General features: G+C 49.7%; 2 protein-coding genes across 3 annotated transcripts; both read left to right on the forward strand.

Annotated features, from left to right (window-relative positions):
* The first annotated feature begins 287 nt into the window (after positions 1-287).
* On the forward strand, positions 288-23,078 carry HOGA1 (4-hydroxy-2-oxoglutarate aldolase 1). 2 transcript variants are annotated; one of them, XM_042908652.1, is made up of 7 exons: positions 288-789; positions 11,553-11,681; positions 11,886-12,013; positions 12,523-12,657; positions 12,909-13,005; positions 14,663-14,796; positions 22,644-23,078. In XM_042908652.1, exons 1-7 carry the CDS (start codon positions 579-581, stop codon positions 22,791-22,793), a joined length of 984 nt encoding a protein of 327 aa, XP_042764586.1. In that variant the 5' UTR covers positions 288-578; the 3' UTR covers positions 22,794-23,078. The 2 variants fall into 2 exon arrangements, with proteins under 2 accessions (XP_042764586.1, XP_042764585.1); XM_042908651.1 differs by lacking the exon at positions 22,644-23,078 and adding an exon at positions 20,943-21,464.
* Positions 4,681-5,906, forward strand: CD2H10orf62 (chromosome D2 C10orf62 homolog). The gene has a single exon (XM_042908650.1). It carries the CDS (start codon positions 4,893-4,895, stop codon positions 5,577-5,579), a length of 687 nt encoding a protein of 228 aa, XP_042764584.1. The 5' UTR covers positions 4,681-4,892; the 3' UTR covers positions 5,580-5,906.
* Positions 23,079-23,285: the final 207 nt, after the last annotated feature.

Here is a 23,285-nt window from a genome sequence, read left to right on the forward strand (position 1 = left end):
CCTGCCAGCCCTCCTCCCACATCCCCAGCGCGGACCAGCTTCCCCGCGCACCCATCCCGCCCCTCCCCCGCTCCGTACCGGTGACCGCCGTCCTATGGGGCTATGTGGCCAGCACAGACTTGTCACGTGGCAGCCCGCACAGGAGGAGCCTGGCGGGGGTTCAGGGGCTCGGAGAGCAGCGCCGCGCTGCTGCCTGCAGTTTTTCCCCAGCCGCGCCTCCCGCAGGGCCGGGCCTGCTCAGCCAATCAGCTGGCTTTGGGGCTGGGGATTGTGGGAGGAGGGCCCAAGCCCCGCTGGAGAAGCCGTTTAGGGTCGGTACCCCAGGAACCCGCCCTCTGGCCAGAGGGACGCTGGGTTGTGGCATTTCTCCAGCTGCTCCCTACAGGGAGAGAACCCATGGGGCCTAAAGTCTTGACCTCTGACCCTGGGGACGCCCAGCCCAGGCCTGCCCCAACACCAACAGTCAGGGGGCAGCAAATTTTTAACTAGACACACTGATCATTAACAGGGTAGGAAGGAGTCCAAACTCAGCCTCGCGCAGGGGCAGAGACCAGCTGGGCTTCAGGCCTCTTGCAGAGATGCTGGGCCGTGGAGTCTGGTCTTCCCTGAGGCAGGGGCTGAGCAGGGGCTTGTCCAGGAAGGTGGGGGGCTGGGCCTCAGGAGAGGGAAGGAAGATGGACATTGCAGGCATCTACCCCCCTGTGACCACCCCCTTCACTGCCACCGCGGAGGTAGACTATGGGAAACTGGAGGAGAATCTGCACAAATTGGGTGCCTTCCCCTTTCGAGGTAAGTGGGGCCTGTCCTCTGGGGGACTTGGGGGGAGATGTGGATGACCCCAATCTCCTCAGCCAGTGACCCCAATCTCCTCACCCAACTCAGAGACAGTTGGGTACCCCGGTGGTCCTTTATGGGAAAGGAGCAGGGGGCACTGGTCTGGAGTCAAGAGACAGGCCAGAAGCTCCTTGCTGCTTTGCAACCTTGACTGAATCTCACTGCCAAAGTGCCTTCTTAGCGCAGCATGATTGTGGGGATCAAACTAGATAATGGGTATAAAAGTCCTTGTCAACCAAACACTGTGCAGTTGGGAAGGCAACTGGGGGTGTCACGTGGCAACTCAGCCAGTGGGTTCGTCCCCCTAAAAGCCGTGTTAGCCCACTCTCTTCTGGGCCAAGCCTCCCTTGGCAGAATTCCTGTTCTGGATCCTCTGACTCATGTCTCTCTTTACACGTGGATCTCCCCTCTCTGAGGCCTGGGACCAGACGTCTGTGACAGTCAACACACGACACAGCCACAGGCACAATAAATGAAGGAAAGAAGTGGTCAGTTCCTCCCATCCTGCCCTGCTCACCCTCATCTATCACCCATGACGAGTCCCTGAGACAGTCATCTCATTAGCCCCATTTCACAGATGGGAAGCTGGGGCTCAGAATGACACAATCACTTGCCCAAGTTCCCCAGGTCTGACTGCAGGACCATACTTGGTTTCACTCCACTGCACTAACCACTGAATCACTAGACCAGATTGTTTCAACAAATAAAAGTATGGTTGGCACCAGCTTTGGGAATGGAGAGGTTCTGACTGAGGCAGGGCAGGGGGGAAGGGAGTCTAGATTTAAATCACAGCTCTGCCACTGACTTAGCTTTGAGATAATCTTTCTAAACCCCACTCTCCCCATCTGACACGGGAGTAATAAGGTGTACATCATAGGATGGCGGGGAGAAAAATCCAAGAGAGTGCAAATGAAAGCATGCTATAAATAGTTAAAGGGTGATATACATTAGAAGGTATTGATCCAGTGATAACAATTGCTAGAATGACAGCACCATTGGCATTGTGGGAAAAGCTGCTTTATGACAGTGACTGCTGGCCTGACTGACACCCCATCCCAGTGCTGAGGTGATGCGACGCTTCCCTAGGGCACAATGAATGCCCTGTGGATGCCCACATTGAGCAGTGACACAAACTCTAAGTAAATTTCTACTTGGGCTCAGTTCACTGGGGCCTGAAAGTCTGGACCGAGGCCTGGGTCTTTTGAAGCAAACTGAGAATTTTGAATCTTTTATTTATTAAAAAAATTTTTTTAAGTAATCTGTACACCCAATATGGAGATATGGAGTTTAAACTCAGGACCCCAAGATCAAGAGTTGTATGCTCCGCTGACTGAGCCAGCCAGGCACCCCTAGCTCCTTGAATCTTAAGAGGAGGGAAGACAAGACTCTTCTTCACCTTCCAGGTTCAAGGACACCCGAGTGCAAGGGGTGGGGAGGGTGAACTTTGTATCCAGTGTCTGCCTACTACCCAGAGAATCCACGGATACCCACAGGCTCTTCTCTGGACCCTTCCCTTCCTTCTGCCCACTCACCCACTCCTGCAGAGGGCATGGAGGTGCCCAGGAGCACAGGCTGCAGTGGATCTGGCAGGCCGCGGGCCACAGGTGCCCACTAACCTGTCTCCCGTGCAACCCATACAGGCTCCTGTTTCCGCCTCATCTCTCTCTTACCCACACGCCAGGGAGGCAGTGGGCTGTGTAGAAGGAGCTCAGCATCGAGAGTGAGAAGGCCTGGATAAAAGTCCTGGTGTTGCTGGTTATGGCGACCTTGGAGAAATCACTGAACCTCTCTAGTCTGATTTCCTCATTTTAGAATGGAAACTGAGCCACCTGGTTAATGCATTCCTCTCAAGGAGCTCAAAGTGGGAGGCCCTGGCACAAGGAATAGAGCCATAGGGTCCCGTCACTGCTCCCAGGACACAGCCAGAATGCCCAGGGAAGGAGCTGTGAGCAACTTTAGCTGTACAAACAATGTTTCTCTGGCCCTATCCGGGCCCCCAGGGCTGGCTCTGCAGCCCAACACTCAGGGGCAGAGGAAGAAGCCATCGCATACCACATTGCCAGGGCCTCCTGTGATAAGTTAAAGGTCCTCCAAAGAGGAGGTGGGAACCTACTCTTGATGAATCAGTGAACAGTTAAGAGATTCTTCTGGAAGGTATTGCCAAAACTGTGTAGCTCTCTATTTCTACTTGTTTTTGCATTGTTAAATGTTCCTGATTATATGAATAAAGAGTATCATTCTTAAATGAAAGTTATAACTAGAGACTGGAAGGTAAGATTGTTGCAGAGGGGCCATTTGGCTCTGAACTCACTCCCGCAAACAACCTCAGAGATGAACTTTGAATTGTTATTTCCACATGAGGTTAGTGGATGACCACAGAGCTACTTCAGCAGGACTAGAGAGATGTTACCCATAAAACTATGAGCTTGTATCTTATTCCCTTAGTATGTAGACTGGGGATATTATGGTATATATTGAAGCCGTTACTTTGTTAAATAAAATATTTTGCTTAAAAAAAAAAAAAAAACCCACAGGGTAGGGGAACCTGGCTGGCTCAGTCAGAGGAGCACGTGACTCTTGATCTTGGGGTCATCAGTACACTCATGTGTACACTCCACATTGAGTGTAGAGATAACTATATAAACAAACTTTAAAAAAAAAATCACAATTTCTACAACCCTGTTTTGGTATTTCTTCACTTTAAAAAAGTGAAATATACTGAGGCACCCGGATGGCTCAGTTGGCAGAGCATCTGACTTTGGCTCAGGTCATGTTCTCACGGTTCGCAGGTTCGAGCCCCGCGTCGGGCTCTGTGCTGACAGCTCAGAGCCTGCTTCAGATTCTCTCTCTCTCTCTCTCTCTCTCTCTCTCTCTCTGCCCCTCTCCCTCTCATGCTCTGCCCCTCTTTCTCAAAAAAATGAATATTCAACAAAATTTTTAAGTGAAAATTATTTTTAAGGAAAAACAATTTTTTTTGAGTAAAAAATATATTTTTTTAAATGTGTTATGTGCCTCTGGAAGAAAAATAGAGTGGCCCAGGCCTGTTTCTCCCCCCGAGATGCTCTGATATAATTTCGGATTGTGGGCCAGGCTTTCCATTGTCTGTACCCACAGAGAGCCTGGCCAGGTGGTCCACCTGCTTACAGTCTAAACTGTGCCCTTTAACCAGGGCACATGGAGGAGGGGGGCACATTCTGGGTTTGCAGGTGCCTCACTAAGACAAGAGGTAGCAGCCTCCATCCTGGAATGGCCCCTGAGATCTGGGATCTGGTGAATCCCTCTGTCCTGTCTGCTCTGCCTTCTCAACCCACTGCTTGTCTCCCCCCAGTTATGACCTCATGTTATTCTAGAATGAGCTCTTTCCTGGGCCCCTTTCCTTCTGGACTCTGCTTAGTTAAGGCAGTTGGGGCTGCAAATGGGGATGGGATGTGCTAAGCTGCCAGCAGGGGTGGACCTTGAATGGAAGGAGACACCTGTGTCAGGCAGCCAGGGATGGATGCCAGCCTGGCCAAGGGGGTCCTTCAGCCATGGTCAGTGGCTCCTGCCTCCCCCCACCCCCGGGGAGGGGGCACAGGAATAGAGAGGGAGAGAAACCAGAGATTGGAAAATAAGAAGGCTTGAGTTGCAGAATGGGTCTTAAGCAGAAGGTGGAAGAAACTCAGAATTGGGGAAGCTGCTTTTCCACTCACCTTGGGACTAGCTGTCAGGTGGGAGACAGGACTTGGGCCTCAGGAAATGCCTACCAGGTTGGACATGAGGGATGCTGTGGCCTCTGCCCCCCACCCACCCCCCCCCAACCACCTTCCTCACAATGGGGTTCATTGCTGAGGTGGGAGGGGCATCCTAGGAAGGGTACAGCTGGGGCCCTACCTGCCAGACAGCCTCTGGGAATCTACCCTTTCAAGCATGAACCATACCATCCGGGCTCCTCCACTCCCAGTGTGCTCTTAGCTCTGCCCGCCCAGCCTAGGGTCCTGGAGGCCTTCTTGGAGCTCATCCAGCAACCATCATGCAAGGTGGTGCTGGGGACTGCCCTCTTACTCGGAGGGGGAGGCCTCATGCTGTGGATTCAGAGGAAGAGGAGAAGGAAGGCATCTGCCGCGTCTGCACAAAATGTGCAGGAGCCACCGGAATGTCACAAAGCAAAGAATGAGAACTGGATTAAATCTCACTTCAGTCGCCTCTCCGAAGAGAGGCTGGCCGCCTGCAGCAGCACGGCCACCCCACCACCCGAGAGCGGCAGCGGAGAAGCCAGCACCACCATTCACATGGAGACTCTCACCACAAGGCAAAGAGAGGCGGGCACAACTCTGCGCCGGGAGTCCTTCACCAGCAAGCAGAGGACGTCTGGGGCCTCAGTGACCAAAGAGACCCACAAGGAGTCTGCAAAATCCTCGTCCACGGACGAGCCCACATGGGCCGCTGTGGCTGCCTGCACCAAGGAGATTGACACCCTAGGACAGCAGCTGGCTAATTCCATGTTGCAGCGTGCCATAGCTTACCAGAACTCAGGCCACCTGGAGTCCAGAGACGTCAACCAGGAGGAGCTGAAGGCCCTCGAGGAGGTGGAGTTGAAGCTGAAAGGGAATTTCCTCACCCAGCGGGAAACCACCGTAGCTGGCGCGAACCACACACACGCCATCCATGGCCACGGTCACTATGGACACCAGGGTCATCTGAACCACCAGAGCCATAGCCTGCCCAACCGCAGCCACCAGACCTACCACCCCTTTGAAGCCACCTAACCACGGATGGAGACACCCCTTTCCCCCAACAGGGCTGGCACACAATTGCAGGCCTGTTTTCTCTCCTGTGGCGAGATGGTGCCACCCAAATCCCTTCTTCCTGAAGGGCAGGCCCTGGGCCCCTTTGGCTCTGTGAGTACGGTCTGCCACAGAGGATGGCCCCCGATGGAGGGGGCGGGGGTGGAAGGAAGCGAAGAAGCTGAGACAGACTCGCAGGCCCCTGAAGACCCACCGGGAGAAGATAGAGGCAGAGCCCAGGAGCAGCTGAGAGCCCCACACTGATGCCGAATGCCTGGAACTGAGCCAATAAAGCCTTGTATACCCTCACTCTGGGTCTGGGGGCTCTGTGGCCAGCCTCAGCACTGGGAAGGGATATGGGGAGAGGCTTCCTGCCCCCAAAGTCCTCTTTGTGTGGGCCTTTATGCTAGGCTGATTCAAGACTCTGTAAATCAGAAAAAAAAAAAAAAGTCCATAAATCTTCTCCGGGTCTCAGGTTCTGGGGGTTGGGCTGTCTCCAGGGAGCTCAGCACCCACCAACCTGCTATTGCCAGGGAAGGAGGAAGCAGCCAGGTGTGGGTGGTGGGGGGATAGACAGGCTTTCAGAAGCTCGTAAGCAAACTGGGATGTGGGTCTCCTGTCCTTTTTGGGGTCCTCTTCACCCTGCCTGCTGCTTTTCAAGTCGTGTGGCATCCTGCACTGCAGTGCCCTCCCCCGGCCCCCCCTGCTTCCCCCAGCCCACTGAGACCTGCGTTAGTGCCTCCCACCACCTGCCTACAGAGCCCCTGTGCCCCATACTCTCCCTTCTTGTTTATGTTCTTAATGCCGGGGCTGCCGCTGATGCTAGTGCTACTAATTAGTAGTATTACTAGTAATTTTTTTTCTTTTCCTGTTCAGACTTTAGTCTACGCCATGCTGTGTGTTGTTACAGCAAGGCCCCATAAGGAAGGATTTGCAGTGTCCCCGTTTTGCAGATGAGACATCTGAAGCTCAGAGGTGTCATTCGCCTGATAGGGCATAGACACTATGCGATGTTGTTGGAGGTGGGGCCCAGCTCTGCCCGACTCCAAAACTCAGACCCCAAATCCCTTCCCTGTGCTGCCCCTTAGGCCAATGCCCCGCCGTCCCCACACGGGTCTCCCTCACTCATGCTTATCCCTGCCCTCTTCCCCCGTGTCCTGACACTCTCTGTGCCCTCCCACAAGCCTGGGACTCTCCCTGCCTCCTCTTCCTGGGTCTAAAGAAGCCGTTTCTGGGGCAAGGGATGATCTCCAGTGAGGCAGCTATCTCTCCGGTGAAACTTGAGAGAGGTCAGCTCTACAGCACTGTCTAACCCCCCAATGACTCCTTTACATAGAAGTGTCCCATTTGCATTGATTGTGAACTTACCAGTGTTTCCCAGCCTGTTGGCCTCAACCTGTGGGAAGAAGGTCCCCCGAATCCTTGCAAAGGATGGAAAAATCTACAAACACCCTAAGTGTGGTCAATTGATTTTATGGGACATAATTGGAAGCATTTGAATATTTTTATTTTTATTTATTTTTAAGATTTTATTTAAAATTTTATTTTATTTTATTTTAGAGAGAAAGCACAAGCAGGAGAGAGGGGCAGAGAGAGAGGGAGAGAAACTCTTAGGCAGGCTCCACGGTGAACCGACATGGGGCTCTATCCCGTGACCATGGGATCAAGACATGAGCCAAAATCAAGTGTCGGGACGTTCAACCGAGTGAGCCACCCAAGCACCTCTGAAGATTTTATTTTAAGTAATCTCCATACCCAGCGTGGGGCTCGAACTCACAACCTGAGATCAAGCGTCACACGCTCCAGGTGTGTCTGGGTGGCTCCATCAGTTAAGTGTCTGACTTTGGCCCAGGTAATGATCTCATGGTCTGTGAGCTCGAGCCCTGAATGGAGCCCCACGCCGGGCTCCACGCAGAGGAGCAGAGCCTGCTTGGAATTCTCTCACTCTCCCTGTCTCTGCCCCTTCCCCTCACTGTCTCTCAAAATAACAACAACAAAAAAAAAAGAGTCACGTGCTCCAGCGACTGAGCCAGCCAGGTGCCCCAGTATTTGAATATTTTTAACATTATTAATAGTGACTTTATATAAATACTAATATACATATGCTTTAAAAAAATTTTTTTAACGTTTATTTATTTTTGAGACAGAGAGAGACAGAGCATGAACGGGGGAGGGTCAGAGAGAGAGAGGGAGACACAGAATCTGAAACAGGCTCCAGGTTCTGAGCTGTCAGCACAGAGCCCGACGCAGGGCTTGAACTCACAAACCCCGAGATCATGACCTGAGCCAAAGTCGGACGCTTAACCGACTGAGCCACCCAGGCGCCCCTATAATATGCTTTAAATTTAAAATACTTCATAACTTCATAACAGGGGTGCCTGGCTGGCTCAGTTGGTAGAGTGCACAACTCTTGATCTCAGGGTTGTGAGTTTAAGCCCCATGTTGGATGTAGAGATTACTTTAAAAAAATAAATAAGAGGAGCCTGGTGGCCTCAGTCCGTAGAGCATATGACTCTTAATCTCAGATCACGGTCATGAGTTCAAGCCCCAACATTGGGTGTGGAGCCTACTTTAAAAATACAGTAATTAAATAAAAAATAAAAAGGTAAAATACTTTATGACAAAAATATTAATGGAAAAAAATGGGGTCTGTCATACTAGAAAATGTTGGAGGCTGCTAAATTAGACAAAAAGCAAGGGTGGTGAGGTGTGACTTCTGAAAGTGATTGTAAAAATGCATAAAATGCATGTGTTTATTTGGAAGATCTTAAATCCCTTATTAAAAGTTTATTGCATACAATTTCAGATTGGCTAATTAGGAATTTGGAATCTTTAAAGAAGTTTAAAACTGGCAAAATTCAACTAAAGTCTGCAAGTTAGTACCTTACCAGCGCTAATTCTCTGGTTCTGATCATTGTATTAAATAAATAGTAAGATCTTATCATTGGTGGAGGTTGGGTGAGGGAGGTGTGGAAATCCCCTGCACTATTTCTGCAACTTTTCTCTTAATTTAAAAGTAGTTCAAAATGTCAAGGTTTTATTACAGTTGTGCCATAGGGAAAATGGCCACTAAGCCACCAACTCAAGTATATTCTCTTGGTAAGGAGATATGCATCCCCAGCCCCAAACACTCACTCCTCTTCCCAGGCCGCTCTGGCTCCCTGGAGTGGCCAGCCTGACCATGGGGCCAAGAGAGAGTAGCGTCTGTGATGAGCCCCTTTGTCTTGCAGCTGGAGGGGACGGGAGAGGTTCCTGAGTGCGGCCTCCCCTCCACACCAGCCATCCTCCTCCACCTCAGATGGAAAGCTGCCACCCTTCTCATTTAAGGCTTGTGCACTTTCTCCTGACTCCATAGTGATCACAGCTAACACGGCGGGCAGGCGGGGTTCTCATCCAAGCACTTTATACATAGTATCTCATTTGAGCCTCACAACAATGCTTTAAGGAGAGCACTGATACTCTCCCCATTTTTCATGTGAGGAAGCTGAGGTTTGGTTAAGCCACGTGCCCAAGATCTCATAGCTGATCAGGGGCTGCACTGAGAGCTACACCCAGGTTCCTCTGAGTTCAGAACCGCTCCCTGTCTTCACTCCCCGACCCATCCGGGACCCTGGCCCTTCCACTCCTCCAGTCCCCTTGCTGCACCAGCAGAGAGAGGCACATCGGGCCCGAAACTGGGCATCCCTCCAAGGAGAAGGAGGGGGCTCTCGCCAGCATCAGTTCACAGATTTCAGGGTACTTTCTCTTACCTTTTCTTGTTTGGGCCTTTAACATAGCCTTATAAGGTAGGATCAAAATGATTTTATTACCATCCCAGAGAAAAGGAAACAGGGACTCAGAGACCTGATATAACTAACTTCCTCAAAAGCCAGAGGGGAGTTGGGTCCAGTGCGTCCCCGACTCTGTGATACTCCCTCTTCCCTAGCCTGGCCTGGCCTCCTCCTCGGGAGTCAGGCCTGGGTCAGATGCTCCTTTACAGGAGACAAGGGAAAGGCCACCGGGAGTCTTGACCACAGGGGCCTGCTTCCTCTCTGAGAGCGCAAGACCCAGCGGTCTTAACTGCTCAGGGGCCCGTGGCACTGGCCGCCAGAATGAAGCGGGACTTGGGAGTGAGTGGACATGGCTGAAGAAGCAGCTGGAGTAAGAACCGGGCTGGGCGGTGGGGGCAAGGTGGGGGCAAGCGGGCAGGGTTGGGGAGGGAGGGAGATGTCTTTGGCATTTGCACGGAGGGACTGGTGAAAGCCTGACCTCAGAATCCTAGTCAGAGGGTGCTGGTCCAGTCCTCTCCAGGGTTGGCAACTCAAGAGTGGGGGTGACCCACTGGGAAAGCACTAACACCATTTGTACCGAGACAGAAGGAGGCTCCCGGCCTGACACGGAGAAATGGATCCTGAGGAGGCAGCACAACAGAAGCCAAAAACTATTTGCCTCAAGATGCTCCCTACAATATCACCAAGGCAAAAAAGCTGGCAGGGGGTGGGATTGCTAAGTATCCAGTGAGCCATTCTGGCAGTCCACTGAGTGGAATCTAATGGTGTAGCGAACAGCATGGAAAAAGGTTTGTGGTGAAAAGTTGACTCTACATCACATTGTGTCCCTTAAGGATGACTCACGGGAACAGTCTCTCTTGGTCCCGATGCCAGGAAACTGTGTGTTTCCCCGGGCAGCTGCTTTGCTTTTATCTGGAGTTCTGCATATCTGTCAGCTGATCACATTTCCCTTTTAGCTTGGACTGTCAGGAAGCTCCAAATCAAAATGATGGCCCATCTCCCTCAACGGTGCAGCGGGGATTTTGTATTGTAGATCAGTATCGCCTCCAGCTTTCTTTTCATTCCTTTCTCCCAAGCAGTCTCCTGTTTATTAATAGTCTCGCCGTGCCATATGCTGTATTTGTCACCTATTTAAGAACAGTGTTTTGAGGATGGACTGGAGTAGAGAGGAGGAAGAAGAGGGTAGAGAGAGTTAAATGAAAAAGCGGAGAGGAGGACGGTTTTACTAACCTTCCCTTCGGATTCAGTCAAACAGCATCAAATCTCCTGGTCTCTCATGGATTTATATAAAAGAGTTGACACCTTACCTGGTGATGTTAGAAACTTCTCACATGATCAATAAAACAGGAAAATGTGAAGTAAAATAATGAGGTATCACTTTTCACCCAGAAAACTGGCAAATATTAATTCTGACAATACCTGGTGTTGACACGGATGAACACTAACGGACTCTTCTATGTGCTGATGGGGTATGAACTGGCTATTGAGAGAGATGTTTGGCACGTGAAAATGCACATACGTGTGACGCAGCAATTACAAACCTAAAGAAACCGTGGAGAAGCTCAGACATGGGCACAGAAGACTGTAGAACATGGTTGTTTCGGCATTGTTTGTAACAGCAAAACTAAGGAAACATTCTAAGTGTCCTCGAAGGGAAAATGAAAAGTAAATTGTAGTCTGACTTCAAATAGAATATTCTGTAGCCGTTAAAATGAATGAATCAGACCTGTGCGCTGCTATGGACAAAGCTCACAGCATAATCTTGAGCAAAAATAGCAGACTGCAGAAGGTTGTATGATCTTGATTCCATTTCTATACAGTTTAAAATGGCCACAACTGTTATATGTCATTTATGGGTCCATATGTATGTCTCAGGGTATAAGACTTGAGTGGGAACAATAGCACCTGAGTCAGGACGGTTAGAGGAGGAAGAAAAACGTGATAGGGGAGGGTTGCCATGACTGTTGGGTACGCACCTGTGGGTTACATTATCATCGATTCTTTGGGGTATAGCTGACACATTTCATTAACACAAAGAAAAACGGTGTGGACACTGTGACCGCAACTGGGTGAAACATTCTGCCTGCCTCAGGACAAAGATGAGAAGGAGATATGCGCAAAGCTATGGTGTTGGGGAGGTAGGAACCTGTGTGAGTGTAACACCAATATCCTGGTTGTTCATCAGGCTTCGTGGTGCAGGGCTCCAATGGCGAGTTCCCCTTCCTGACCAGCAGCGAGAGGCTGGAGGTGGTGAGCCGAGTCCGCCAGGCCATGCCCAAGGACAAACTGCTGCTAGCTGGCTCTGGCTGCGAGTGTGAGGCCACAATGCTCTGGGCCCTAGGGGTACTTGGGGGTGCCTGGGGTGGGAAGCCAGGCTCCTTGGCCCTGGGGTTGGTTCAGCCTGCTGGTTCCTTCCCTTCTGCCCCCCTTGCTTGCCCCAGGGTCCTAGCCCTGCCCTTCTGCCTCCTGCTCTCACCCTCCATGGCCTACAGGGAAGACTCCCTCTTTCCTCCTGCAGCCACTCAAGCCACGGTGGAGATGACTGTGAGCATGGCCCAGGTTGGGGCTGACGCCGCCATCGTGGTGACCCCTTGCTTCTATCGTGGCCGCATGAGCAGCGCCGCCCTCATTCACCACTACACCAAGGTAGGGTGTGAGGGTTGGGCATGGGTTTGGGGCCTGGGACCAAGAGAAGGCTGGACGAGGAGAGGAGACTGCCTGGGGAGAGGAGACAGAGAGGCCAGGGGCCAAGGGGTGAGCCTACTTCCATGAATGACACCTGTGGGACGGGAGGGATGCCCCCAGGCGCTAGCCGCCACCTGGTGCCGGGCCACTGGCCCGGCCACACTGTGTTGCTGTTTCCTCCCCTCTCAGATGGTCAGAATGATGGTGTCTTCCTCAGAGGGTTGTTGTGAGGACTAAGTTCCATCAGAAAATAGAGGACTTAGAACTGAGCTTGGCACACAGAAAGCACTCATGAAATATTACTCATCAATTGCTTACAAGCAGGGCACGTGGCACTGTGACTTCTAGTCCAGGAGGTAGGCCTGTCCAGGGGCCCCGTAGCGCCCCAGGCCCGGAGCTGGTGGTGGTGGGCTGGTGGCGGGCCTGGGGCAGCTGCCCTCTGCCTCTCCCCTCTTCTCTGCCTCTCGCAGGTCGCTGACCTCTCCCCGATTCCTGTGGTGCTCTACAGCGTCCCAGCCAACACGGGGCTGGACCTGCCGGTGGATGCGGTGGTCACGCTTTCCCAGCACCCAAACATCGTGGGCATCAAGGACAGTGGTGGCGATGTGAGTGGCAGCAGCTCCTGGCTGGGGCTCCTTCCTCTTCTCCTGTGCTAGCGACTTCAGGGCAGCTCTGGAACCCACTCCAGTCCTGGGCTCCTGTTTGGGTTCTTTCCATCGTGTGGGCTCTCTGGGGCTTTGTCTGAGTTCTGGGGTGGCTCTCTGGGGCCTGGGCTCTCCTCCCACCCTCGCTCGGCCCCCTTCTCCGTTGGTGTTGAGGCTCTGGGTGCAGCTCTCACCCGGGTTTGCTGTTGCAGGTGACCAGGATGGGGCTGATTGTTCACAAGACCGGGAGGCAGGATTTCCAGGTGTTGGCTGGATCGGCTGGCTTCCTGCTGGCCAGCTATGCCGTGGGTAGGCCTCCCGCCGCTCTCACACCGTCATGGGTGGTACACCCAGGACCCCTGCCCACCCACCCCCACCGCCCTGGGTGTGCTGGGAGAAACCATGCAGGCTGCGTCTGGGTCTGCAGGGGGCCCTTTGCCAGCCTGTCTGCTTGGAAACCTCAGAAGTCTCAATATTGGGTGCTTACGAGTGACCTTGGGCAGAAGAGGGTGGCTCTGTACCATCCTTGGTCTGTAGCAGGGATGCCTGCTGTTCTAAGTCCTGAGCTCGGTGCTTCGGTAACAGACTTAGCTCCTCTGATGTCACCTTGTAAATCATTCTCTGAGGACACAGGCCTTAGGGCCTCTCCTCTCATCCAGGAGTGTGGCTTCCTCTCACCTGGGTGCTAGGCCGGAAGGAATCGTCAGACCTGTAGGAATGGGCCAGGGACCTTCAGCTGCCTGATTCTGTTCCAGTTCAAGGTCCCGGGAATGTCACCATTGGACCAAATGAGCTTGTCTGTTGTGGGTCAAGGTGCTTGGGTTCGGGTTGGTTTTAAGCCCTCAAGGGGGAGGAGAAGAAGCATTTTCTCCCTTTGGCTGAAGCCCCAGCAAGTGCAGATCTGAGTTACTTTTCTGGTGCTGCAGAGGGCAATGCCCATTCCTTTTTCCTGGTCTCCACAGACTTTGGCTTATTATCTAGGACCTTGCACGTCTCTCCTCTGCCACGTCACAGTCTCTAAAGAGCAATGGCAGAAGAGGGGACCAATTGAAGCCTCGTTCCTGAGGGGGGCAGCTGGAAAGAGCACAGGCTCTGGAGGCTCGGGGATGTGAGTTGGAATCTCAGCTCTGCCGTGTACTGAGTACCACCCGGCAAGGTGTTCAACCTCTCTGGGCCTGAACTTCTACCCTCTAAAGCAGGGGGGTGTTACAAGAATTTGAGAGCATTGGCCCCGTGTCTGCATAGTGCCTGGCACAGAGTGGGGATCAGTAAATGGCAGCTATATAAGCTCATTCCAAATTTCTCACTCTCCAGTCTTGAGGCCACTCCTAACTAGACTTAGAATCACATCCCAGGCTGGCAGAGTGGCAGGGCCTCCTGAGATCACAGCCAGCCTGTTTTCATTGCCCAGATAAGAACAAAGAGGACCCGGAGGTCTATGACTTGTGCAAGTTCATGCAACCAGTGGGAGGAAATGTCTGGTCTCCTGACTGTGTCCAGAGCTCTTTCCACTGCCCCCCACCCCCAGCACTGTCCCAGGCTGAATTCACTGGGGGGAATAAGATTTCAGAAGAGCAAAGGCTTCCTGTCCACTCCACCCCCTTCCCGCACGGATGAGTCAGGGGGCTATTAGAGGATCATGGAGGTGTCAAGTGGCAGGTGGGACTTTACTCTGGGAGGTGTATTGGGGGGGGGGGGGGATGCACGGAAGGAACTGTTCTCAGGTTAGCCTCAGGCTCTGTTCCCTGACCTTCAGCCTGTGGGATTCTACTTCAAATATGCTGGCAGCTTTTCTCTCTGGAGATCTGTTCTCTGTGGACTCACAGAGCATGCCTTTGACATGGCCGGCCAATGGCACAGAAATCCACATCCTCTCTCCCCAGAATAAGGGGTGCTGGGGACCAGGGTCTGACATTGTCTGTGAGAAGAGGCTCTGGCTGATGTTCTGCATCTTACTCTGGGGCAGGAGCTGTGGGGGGCGTGTGTGCCTTGGCCAATGTCCTGGGGGCTCAGGTGTGCCAGCTGGAGCGACTCTGCCTCACAGGGCAATGGGAAGATGCCCAGAAGCTGCAGCACCGCCTCATTGAGCCAAACACTGCGGTGAGTTCCCAGCCAATGGCCCCAAGGCACGGGGTGGGGTGGGGGTGGGGGGGGTGTCTGTGTCCTCACTGGAGCAGGAGCCAAGGCAGGCACAGTGGTCCCCACTTAGCCTCTTCCCTTTCAGAAAGTCCTTTTAGAGAATATCCCAGTGTGGGAACTCCTTGTGCCTCTCCAGAAAATCATGACTTCAGACAAAGTTGAGCCCTATTGGTTGCATTGGAATTCATCTAGGGTGCTAGTTAAAATTCTAATCCTGTAGGCCCAGGAATAAGCCTTGAAACAAACATCTTGGCTGATTGTGGTGACATAAGTAATCCCGGGACCTTGCTTAGAGATGCACTGCCTAGAAAGAGTGAGCCGTGGGCCTTTCCATCAGCTTTATAAAGGGCCAAATCCTGGAAAACAGAATGATTGGGAATAAAGGAGTTGGAAGGCTGGAGGCATTCAGAGCCCAGATTTCCCAGGAGAGTTTTGTCTTCAAATAGTCTATTTCTGAGGCATCTGGGTGGCTCAGTCAGTTAAGCATCCGACTCTTGATTTCAGCTCAGGTCATGATCTCATGGTTCGTGAGTTTGAGTCCTGCATCAGGCCTTACCCTGAAAGCATGGAGCCTGCTTGGGATTCTCTCCCTCTCCCTCTCTCTCTCTCTGTGGCCCTCCCCTGCTCACACTTGCTCATGCTCTCACTCTCTTTCTCTGTCTCTCTCCAAATAAATACATAAACATTTAAAAAAATCTATTCTGCAGTCAGACGGTGTACTTGCCAGACGGCAAGTCAAGGAGAAGAGCCAAGGTGGAATGCCTGTCAAGAGCCAGGCAGTGCTGTTCAGAGCCACACTGGAGTCTGAGGCAGGAAGGAAAATGTGTGTTCCTATAGACACGTTTATATATATTTTTTATTTTATTTATTTTATTTTTTTATTTTTTAAATGTTTTATTTTATTTTTGACAGAGAGAGAGTGAGACAGAGACAGAGACAGAGACAGAGACAGAGACAGAGCATGAGTTGGGGAGGGGCACAGAGAGAGGGAGACAGCATCTGAAGCAGGCTCCAGGCCCTGAGCTGTCAGCACAGAGCCCAACACGGGCCTCAAACTCACAGGCCGAGAGATCATGACCTGAGCTGAAGTCGGACGCTCAACCGACTGAGCCACCCAGGCGCCCCTCTATATTTTAAATTAAACTTTTAATTATGAAATAACTGTAGATTCAGATGAAGTTGTAAGAAATAATACAAGAGAGTCCATGTGCCTGGCCTCTAGTTTCCCTCAATGGAACATCTCACAAAATTAAAGTACAATATCACAACCAGGATTTTGACATTGATATAGTCAAGATACAGAGTATTTTTATCACCAGAAGGATCTCTCATGTTATGTTTTTATGGTTACATCTACTCCTACCTCCATCCTGTCCTTAACTCCTGGCAACCACAAATACGTTCACTGTTTTTATTGTTTTGTCAGCTCAAGACTGCTATGTGAATGGAATCAGAGTATATAACCTTTTTTTTTTAAAAAAAAATGTTTATTTATTTATTTTTGAGAAAGAGCATAACGGAGGAGGGGCAGAGAGAGGGAGACAGAATACCAAGCAGGCTCTGAGCGGTCAGCACAGAGCCCTACGTGGGGCTCAAACCCATAAACCGCGAGATCATGAGCTGAACTGAAGTTGGATGCTTAACTGACTCAGCCACCCAGGCGCCCCAGAGTATATAACCTTTTGCAATTGGCTTTCCTCACTCAGCATAATTCCGTGCAGATTCAAAGTTGTTGCCTGGGGCAATAGCCCATTCCTTTTTATTGATGAATAGTGTTTCATGGTACAGCCATACCATAGCTTGTGTAACCATTCACTTGTTGAAGGACAACTAGATTGTTTCCAGTTTGGGACTGTTTTTTTCTATTTTATTTTTTTTTATGTTTGTTTATTTTTGAGAGATACAGAGTGCAAATGGGGGAGGGGCAGAGAGAAACACAGAATCTGAAGCAGGCTCCAGGCTCTGAGTTGTCAGCACAGGGCCGGACTCAGAGGTCGAATCACAACTGTGAGATCATGACCTGAGCCGAAGTCAGACACTTAACTGACTGAGCCACCCAGGCGCCCCAGTTAGGGCCTATTAAAAGTTGCTATGAACATTCATGTACAAGCTTTTGCGCGACCATAAAATTTCATTTTTCTGGGATAAATACACAATTGGTAGGTCATATGATGATTGCATGTTTAGTTTTTTAAGAAACTACCAAAATGTTTTTCGGAGTGTTTTACATTGTATGACTGACTCATTTTCTCTGCGTCTTTACCAGCTTTAGGCACTGTGACTACTGTTTATTTTAGCCATTCTGATAGGTGTGTTGTAACACTTCATTGTGCTTTCAATTTGCATTTCTCTGATAGCTAATGCTATTGAACATCTTTTCATGTATTTATTTGCCACCTCTATATCTTCTTTTTGTCCTGTCCCACCATCTGTATATCTTCTTTAAAAAACTTTTTTTCAATATTTATTTATTTTTTGAGAGAGAGAGAGAGAGAGAGAGAGAAGGGTGGGGCAGAGAGAGAGGGAGACACAGAATCTGAAGCAGACTCCAGGCTCTGAGCTGTCAGCACAGAGCCCAACATGGGGCTCAAACTTACAAACCACGAGATTATGACCTGAGCCGAAATCAGACACTTAACCGACTGAGCCCCGCCTGAGCCCCAGGCACCCCTATATCTTCTTAAATTAAATGTCTGTTTATGTCTCTTGCCTATTTTATGATTGGATTTTTTTTTTTACTGTTGAATTTTGGAAGTTCTTTCTTTATATCTTTTAGATACCAGTCCTCTGCGAGGTATGTGGTTTGCAAATATTTTCTCCGAGTCAGTAGCTTGTCTTGTCATTCCTTTTTTTTTTTGTTTGTTTAAGTTTATTTGTTTATTTTGAGAGAGAGAGAGAGAGAGAGGATCCCAAGCAGGCCCTGCACTGTCAGCAAAGAGCCTAACATGGAGCTCAAACTCACGAACCATGAGATCATGACCTAAACCAAAACGAAGAGTCAGACACTTAACCTCCTGAGCCACCCATATGTCCCTTGTCATTCTCTTAACAGGTTTTTTGCGGGACAAAAGTTTTTAATTTTGATGAAGTCCAATTTATCAATATTTTTATTTGTATTTATGCTTTTAGTGTCAACCCTAAGAAGACTTTTCCTAGCACTACATGGTGAAGATTTTCTCCTGTTTTTCCTAAAAGTTTTATAGTTTTACAAGTCCATGACCCATGTTGAGTTCATTTTTGTATGATGTGTGAGACTTAGATGGAGGGGTTTTTTTTTGTTTTGTTTTGTTTTTCTTTTCGCTTCTGGATATTCACTTGCTCCAATACCATTTATTGAAAAGATGATCTTTCTTCCATTGAATTACTTTTGCACCTTTGTCAGAACTCAGTTGGGCATATTTGTGTGGTTCCATTTCTGGGTTCTCTGTTGCTTCCATTATCTATGTCTATCTATTCCTCTGTAAAACCATACAAAATTATTCTAAAGTTTATATGCAAAGGCCAAGGAATTAAAAACTAGCTAAAACAATTTTGGGAAAAAATAACAAAGTGGCAAGAATTAGTCTACTGATTTTAAGATTTAAAAAAAAAAATTATTTTATGTTTATTTTTGAGAAAGAGTGTGTCAGAGTGTGAGCAGGGGAAGGGCAGAGAGAGAGGGTGACCCAGAATCTGAAGCAGGGTCCGAGCTGTCAGCACAGAGCCTGACGTGGAGCTCGAACCCACGAACCATGAGATCATGACCTGAGCCGGAGTCAGACGCTTAACCGACTGAGCCACCCAGGCGCCTTTGATTTTAAGATTTATTATATACCTACAGTAATCAAGTCTGTGTGGTTTTGCAGAAGGTATTGAATTTTGTCAGATGCTTTTTCTTCATTGATTGATATGATCATGTGATTGTTTTTCCTCTTTAGCCTGCTGATACGGTGAGTTACATGGATAATTTTCTAATATTGAACCAGACTTGCATTCCTGGAATAAACCCCACATAGTCATGGTGTGTAACTTGTTCATATGTTGCTGAGTTACGTTTGCTAATTCTTAGTTTAAGATTTTTCTGTCTATGCATAGGAGATATTGGTATGTAGTTTTCCCCCTTTTTTGGCACTGTCTTTGTCTGATTTTGGTATCAGGGTAATAATAGCTTCATCAGTTGACTGGGAAGTATTCCCTGCTCTTCTGTTTTCTGGAAGGGACTGTGTAGAATTGGTGTTAAATCTTCTTTAAACATTTTTTAGAATTCTCCAGTGAGGCCATCTGGAAATTTCTTTTGAGGGGAGGTTTTTAAAAGTACAGCTCTGCCCTTGGCCTCCACTGACACCTCCCTGACCTGAAGGGGTAGGAATGCTTCCTTACTGCTTCCCACCTGGCCTCCACTGACTTTGCAAATATGTCTGGGGGGAGTAGCTTCCTTAAGTGTGGGCGGTGGTGTGAAAAGTTCTGACTTTCCTCCCTGGGCCTCTGCTGAAAACATCTGTTGTGGAGGGGGTAAAGTGGGGGGTAGAAGTTCTGGCTCCCAATTCAACCTTTGCTGGCCTGGGTGGGGGTAGGGCTATAGTTTTTTTCTGGGGTGCTTGGCTGGAGCAGAGTGGTGATGGCCTAAAAGTTTTCCATCTTGCTGGGCTGCAACTTCTTGGTCCTTGGCTTGAGTGAACAGGCTTTTTTGGGAGCTTTTATTATCTGTATCCATTGAATGCATTTCAGCATCGCCGGCTGCTTCAGCTTCAAGTGGAGGCCAGGGAACTTACTGCTGTGTTCCTTGGGTCCTGAAGTCCCTAGTCATTCTTCTTTCCCTCTGCCTTTTGGAGTCTCATGTTTGTTTCTATGTAATGTCCAAGGTTTTTTAGTTATATTTGTTGGGAGGAATAGGGCAAAGTACATTTATTCCCTCTTCCTGAAAGTGGAAACTCTAAGTTTCTTTCTCTTTCTTTCTTTCTTTCTTTCTCCCTTCCTTCCCTTCCTTCCTTCCTTCCTTCCTTTCCTTCCTTCCTTTCCTTCCTTCCTTCCTTCCTTTCCTTCCTTCCTTCCTTCCTTCCTTCCTTCCTTCCTTCTTTCCTTCCTTCCTTCCTTCTTTCCTTCCTTCCTTCCTTCTTTCCTTTCCTTCCTTCCCTTCCTTCCTTCCTTCCTTCCTTCCTTCCTTCCTTCCTTCCTTTCTTTTCTCCAGCCCTGAGATCAAGAGTTGCAGGCTCTGAGCCAGCCCTCTAAGTATTTTTCTAAATGGTAATCCCTCCCCGTAGAACATTAAACTATTTGAAAAAAAATTTGAAAAATTAAAAAGTAAGTATATTAAAACATCCTTCTTCTAGTTTTAAGTATTATATATATTAAAAACATAATTTATTATAATTTTGCTTTCCCAGCTTGAATAGAAACAACCTCATCAAAAATTTGTTTTTCTGCATCTACTCCTAGAAAAAAAAAATGAACCAATGAAAAATGCATAACGCATGTATAGAAGGGCCCGCGTTTGCTTTTGCCTCAGGTTACATGTGGCAGGGCATGGGTCTGTTGGATCTGGTCTTTGTTTAAAACATTGACACTTTGTTCATTTATGGATTTTTTTTCTTGCATCGGTTTTGATTTTTTAAAAAATATGGCACTAAATATTACTTACCTTGATGACTGATTTCTTTGGCATTCCCTTAAGTTTTGCATCTGAGCTGGTAGTCCCAGGCTAAGCGGGTAATGTTTTGTTTGGGTGAAGTGGGGGGTGGGCTCTAGATCTCCCTCACAGCTTATAGCTTTACCTCCAAGGGGCAGATTCACTTAGAGTTAGAGAAGGGACAGCTGGGGAGGCAAGCACGAGTCTCCTGGATGTGACGGTCCTCCTGGGATAGGATAGTCTATTCAGAGGGTGGAAGAACTGCAGAAGTGAGGCCCATTAGGGAACACACTGTCCTTTGTGTACTGGACATGCCGCTGGGGTGGGACCTCTGCTCTCCACTCCCACCCACCTGCAGGAGAGTCGGTCCCAGAAGCTGCATTCCCCCAGGACAGGAAAAGGGGTAACTTTTAGGTCTCCTGGGATCGGGTCTCACAGTGGCATTTTTCTCGTATGACTCTTGTGACGTGGGGTCGGTGTTGTCCTCTCCCTCGTTCTACAGATGAAGCAGCGGGCGGCCCCTTGGGAAGAGAGGATGTGTGCTGCCGTCCTAGCTCTCTGCATGCCATCCTGCCTTACTCTCCACTCTGTGCCTCCTCCTGTGCCAACTCTGGGCACACACTCAGGAATGCCTGGAACACCTTTCTGCTGCCTGGGCTGTGGGCTCAGCCACCCCAGGAGCGGCTTGATGTCACCCTATTGCCCTGCTTGAACACAATGTCCTTCCTCCGCCTTCCCACCCAGCCGGCCTCCTGCCCTGGCTATATTTAGGACTTTCCGTGCTCTTTACACACCAAAGCATTCAATTCTTTCTGTGGGTCTGAGGAGGGGGCAACTCTGAGATCTTATACACCTATGGTGGACGAAGACTTTTCTCTAGGTACTTCTTGTTTCTATCCTCTCTCCTAGGTCTTTCCCACCCCGCTCAGGTTTTGGGTGAAAAGCCCAGGTTATTAGAACATCATGGCTGAGGCCAGGCTTAGGAGGAGGGTGGCTTGTCACTCATTCCAAGAAAAAATTCCCTGGCGTCGAGTGGTAAATAGTTACTAGTCAGTCATTCATCAGTGGCTCTCAACTTTTTTACCCCAAGAAACCCCTTTTACTATTTTACCCTTCGTGAAGCCCACCCTTCTAAGGTTTTAACTTCCCTTCAAATAAAACTTTATTAAGTAATGATTACATTCTTAGTTTTTGGGTAGTCAAAGAGTCTTCTAACACTTCTGATCAGCATGAAATAACCAGTTGCTATGCCAAAAGCCAAGAAGCTCGATAATTCATTTTCTGTAAGACCCCATGCATGATTTTAAGTTATGACAATAGCTTTAGGTCCCTCATGACAATAGGTAACACTTTAGAGATCATGTCGTCCAGCCCCCTCATTTTTTTAGACAGAATTTGCTCAGATACAGTAAGTTCGTGATATAGGGTTACACAGTGAAACTTGTCAGGGCAACTGATGCGTTGTTTTTCAGAGTTGGGGTCAGCGAGGCGCTATGGGTGGGTGGGGGTCCCTGCTGCAGGGCCAAAGTCTGGACTATGCCTAAAGTTCTCACACACCCTTCCCCTTCCTGACTCCCAGGGCACACCAGGCCTGGGAACTGGTTCCTGGAACCTGGGCTGCAGACCTGTGATGATCTAGTGCCAGGCCCAAAGTATTGCTATCTTCTTGCATCCCAGCTTGATGACCAAATGCCACTGTTCTCCCCAATGGGGTGGATTTTACCCCTAAAACCAGAGGAGGTGACTTCCTTCCTTAATCTGAATTTTTGGCATCGTGTTCTCTACTGCTGACCTGCCTTCTGGTCTCTCAATCCGGATTTCCAATCTACCCTGGTGTCACAGATTTGATAAAGTTACTTTACAAAGGTGGGGCGCCTGGGTGGCTCAGTTGGTTAAGCGACAGACTTCGGCTCAGGTCATGATCTCTCAGTTTGTGAGTTCGAGCCCCGCATTGGGTTCTGTGCTGACAGCTCAGAGCCTGGAGCCTACTTCAGATTCTAAGTCTCCCCCTCTCTCTACCCCTCCCCTGCTCACCCTCTGCGTCTCTCTGTCTCTCAATAATAAATAAACGTTAAAAAAAAAAAGTTACTTTACGAGGGGAGGAGGGTGGGAACCTTAACTTTCTGAGAGTGACACGTGTCTGGATCCCAGACATGTGTGGGCAGGGATTCCCCAGTTTCTTCTAACAGGCCCTGCTTCACAGGTGACCCGGCGCTTTGGGATCCCCGGGCTGAAGAAAACCATGGACTGGTTTGGCTACTACGGAGGCCCCTGCCGCGCCCCCTTACAGGAGCTAAGCCCCACGGATGAGGAGGCACTGCGTATGGATTTCACCAGTAATGGCTGGCTCTGAGAGCAAGGAGAGGACATGCCTGGCCTGAGCCCATCTCGTCTTCCTGCCTTGTGCCTGGAGCTGAAGAGGCACATGGGCCTGTTTCCCTAGTTCAGCCTTGCAGGTGGCCTCTGACCAGGCTCTGCTGTGCACACCCACTTCCTATTTTCATAGTCCTATGACTGCTGGCATTTGTATCCTGAACTCTGGCTCTCTAGAGACCTTCAGTCTGGGAAGGAGCAAGTGCTTTCCTGTGCCCCAGGACATGTGACTAGGAGCCAGAGGGGAAGAACAGGGGGGGCAACCAGGTGCAAGGAAGGTCATGTATCTTACTGATGGGAAGACCGCCGAGACTTGGGGTATACACCTGAGCCCAGCACATGCAGCACAGAGCCCGGGCTATTCTTAAGAACCCAAGTTCTTACTCCTTCCAGGGAAAGTGGTCGGTTAGGAAACCTGATCAGAAAAGCATCACTAGCCTTTGAAATCCAACCCCACCCCCACCCCGTCTGC

Source organism: Panthera leo, chromosome D2, assembly GCF_018350215.1.
Source record: "Panthera leo isolate Ple1 chromosome D2, P.leo_Ple1_pat1.1, whole genome shotgun sequence".
NCBI lineage: Eukaryota > Metazoa > Chordata > Mammalia > Carnivora > Felidae > Panthera > Panthera leo.

What these genes read in the sequence shown, in the direction of transcription:
- HOGA1 (XM_042908651.1), top strand. Translation starts at nt 579, where the DNA reads ATGCTGGGCCGTGGAGTCTGGTCTTCCCTGAGGCAGGGGCTGAGCAGG. An exon ending in GGGTGCCTTCCCCTTTCGAG is followed by an intron (nt 790 to 11,552) that starts GTAAGTGGGGCC and finishes GTTGTTCATCAG; the next exon opens with GCTTCGTGGTGCAGGGCTCC. An exon ending in GCTGGCCAGCTATGCCGTGG is followed by an intron (nt 13,006 to 14,662) that starts GTAGGCCTCCCG and finishes ACTCTGGGGCAG; the next exon opens with GAGCTGTGGGGGGCGTGTGT.
- CD2H10orf62 (XM_042908650.1), top strand. Translation starts at nt 4,893, where the DNA reads ATGCTGTGGATTCAGAGGAAGAGGAGAAGGAAGGCATCTGCCGCGTCT.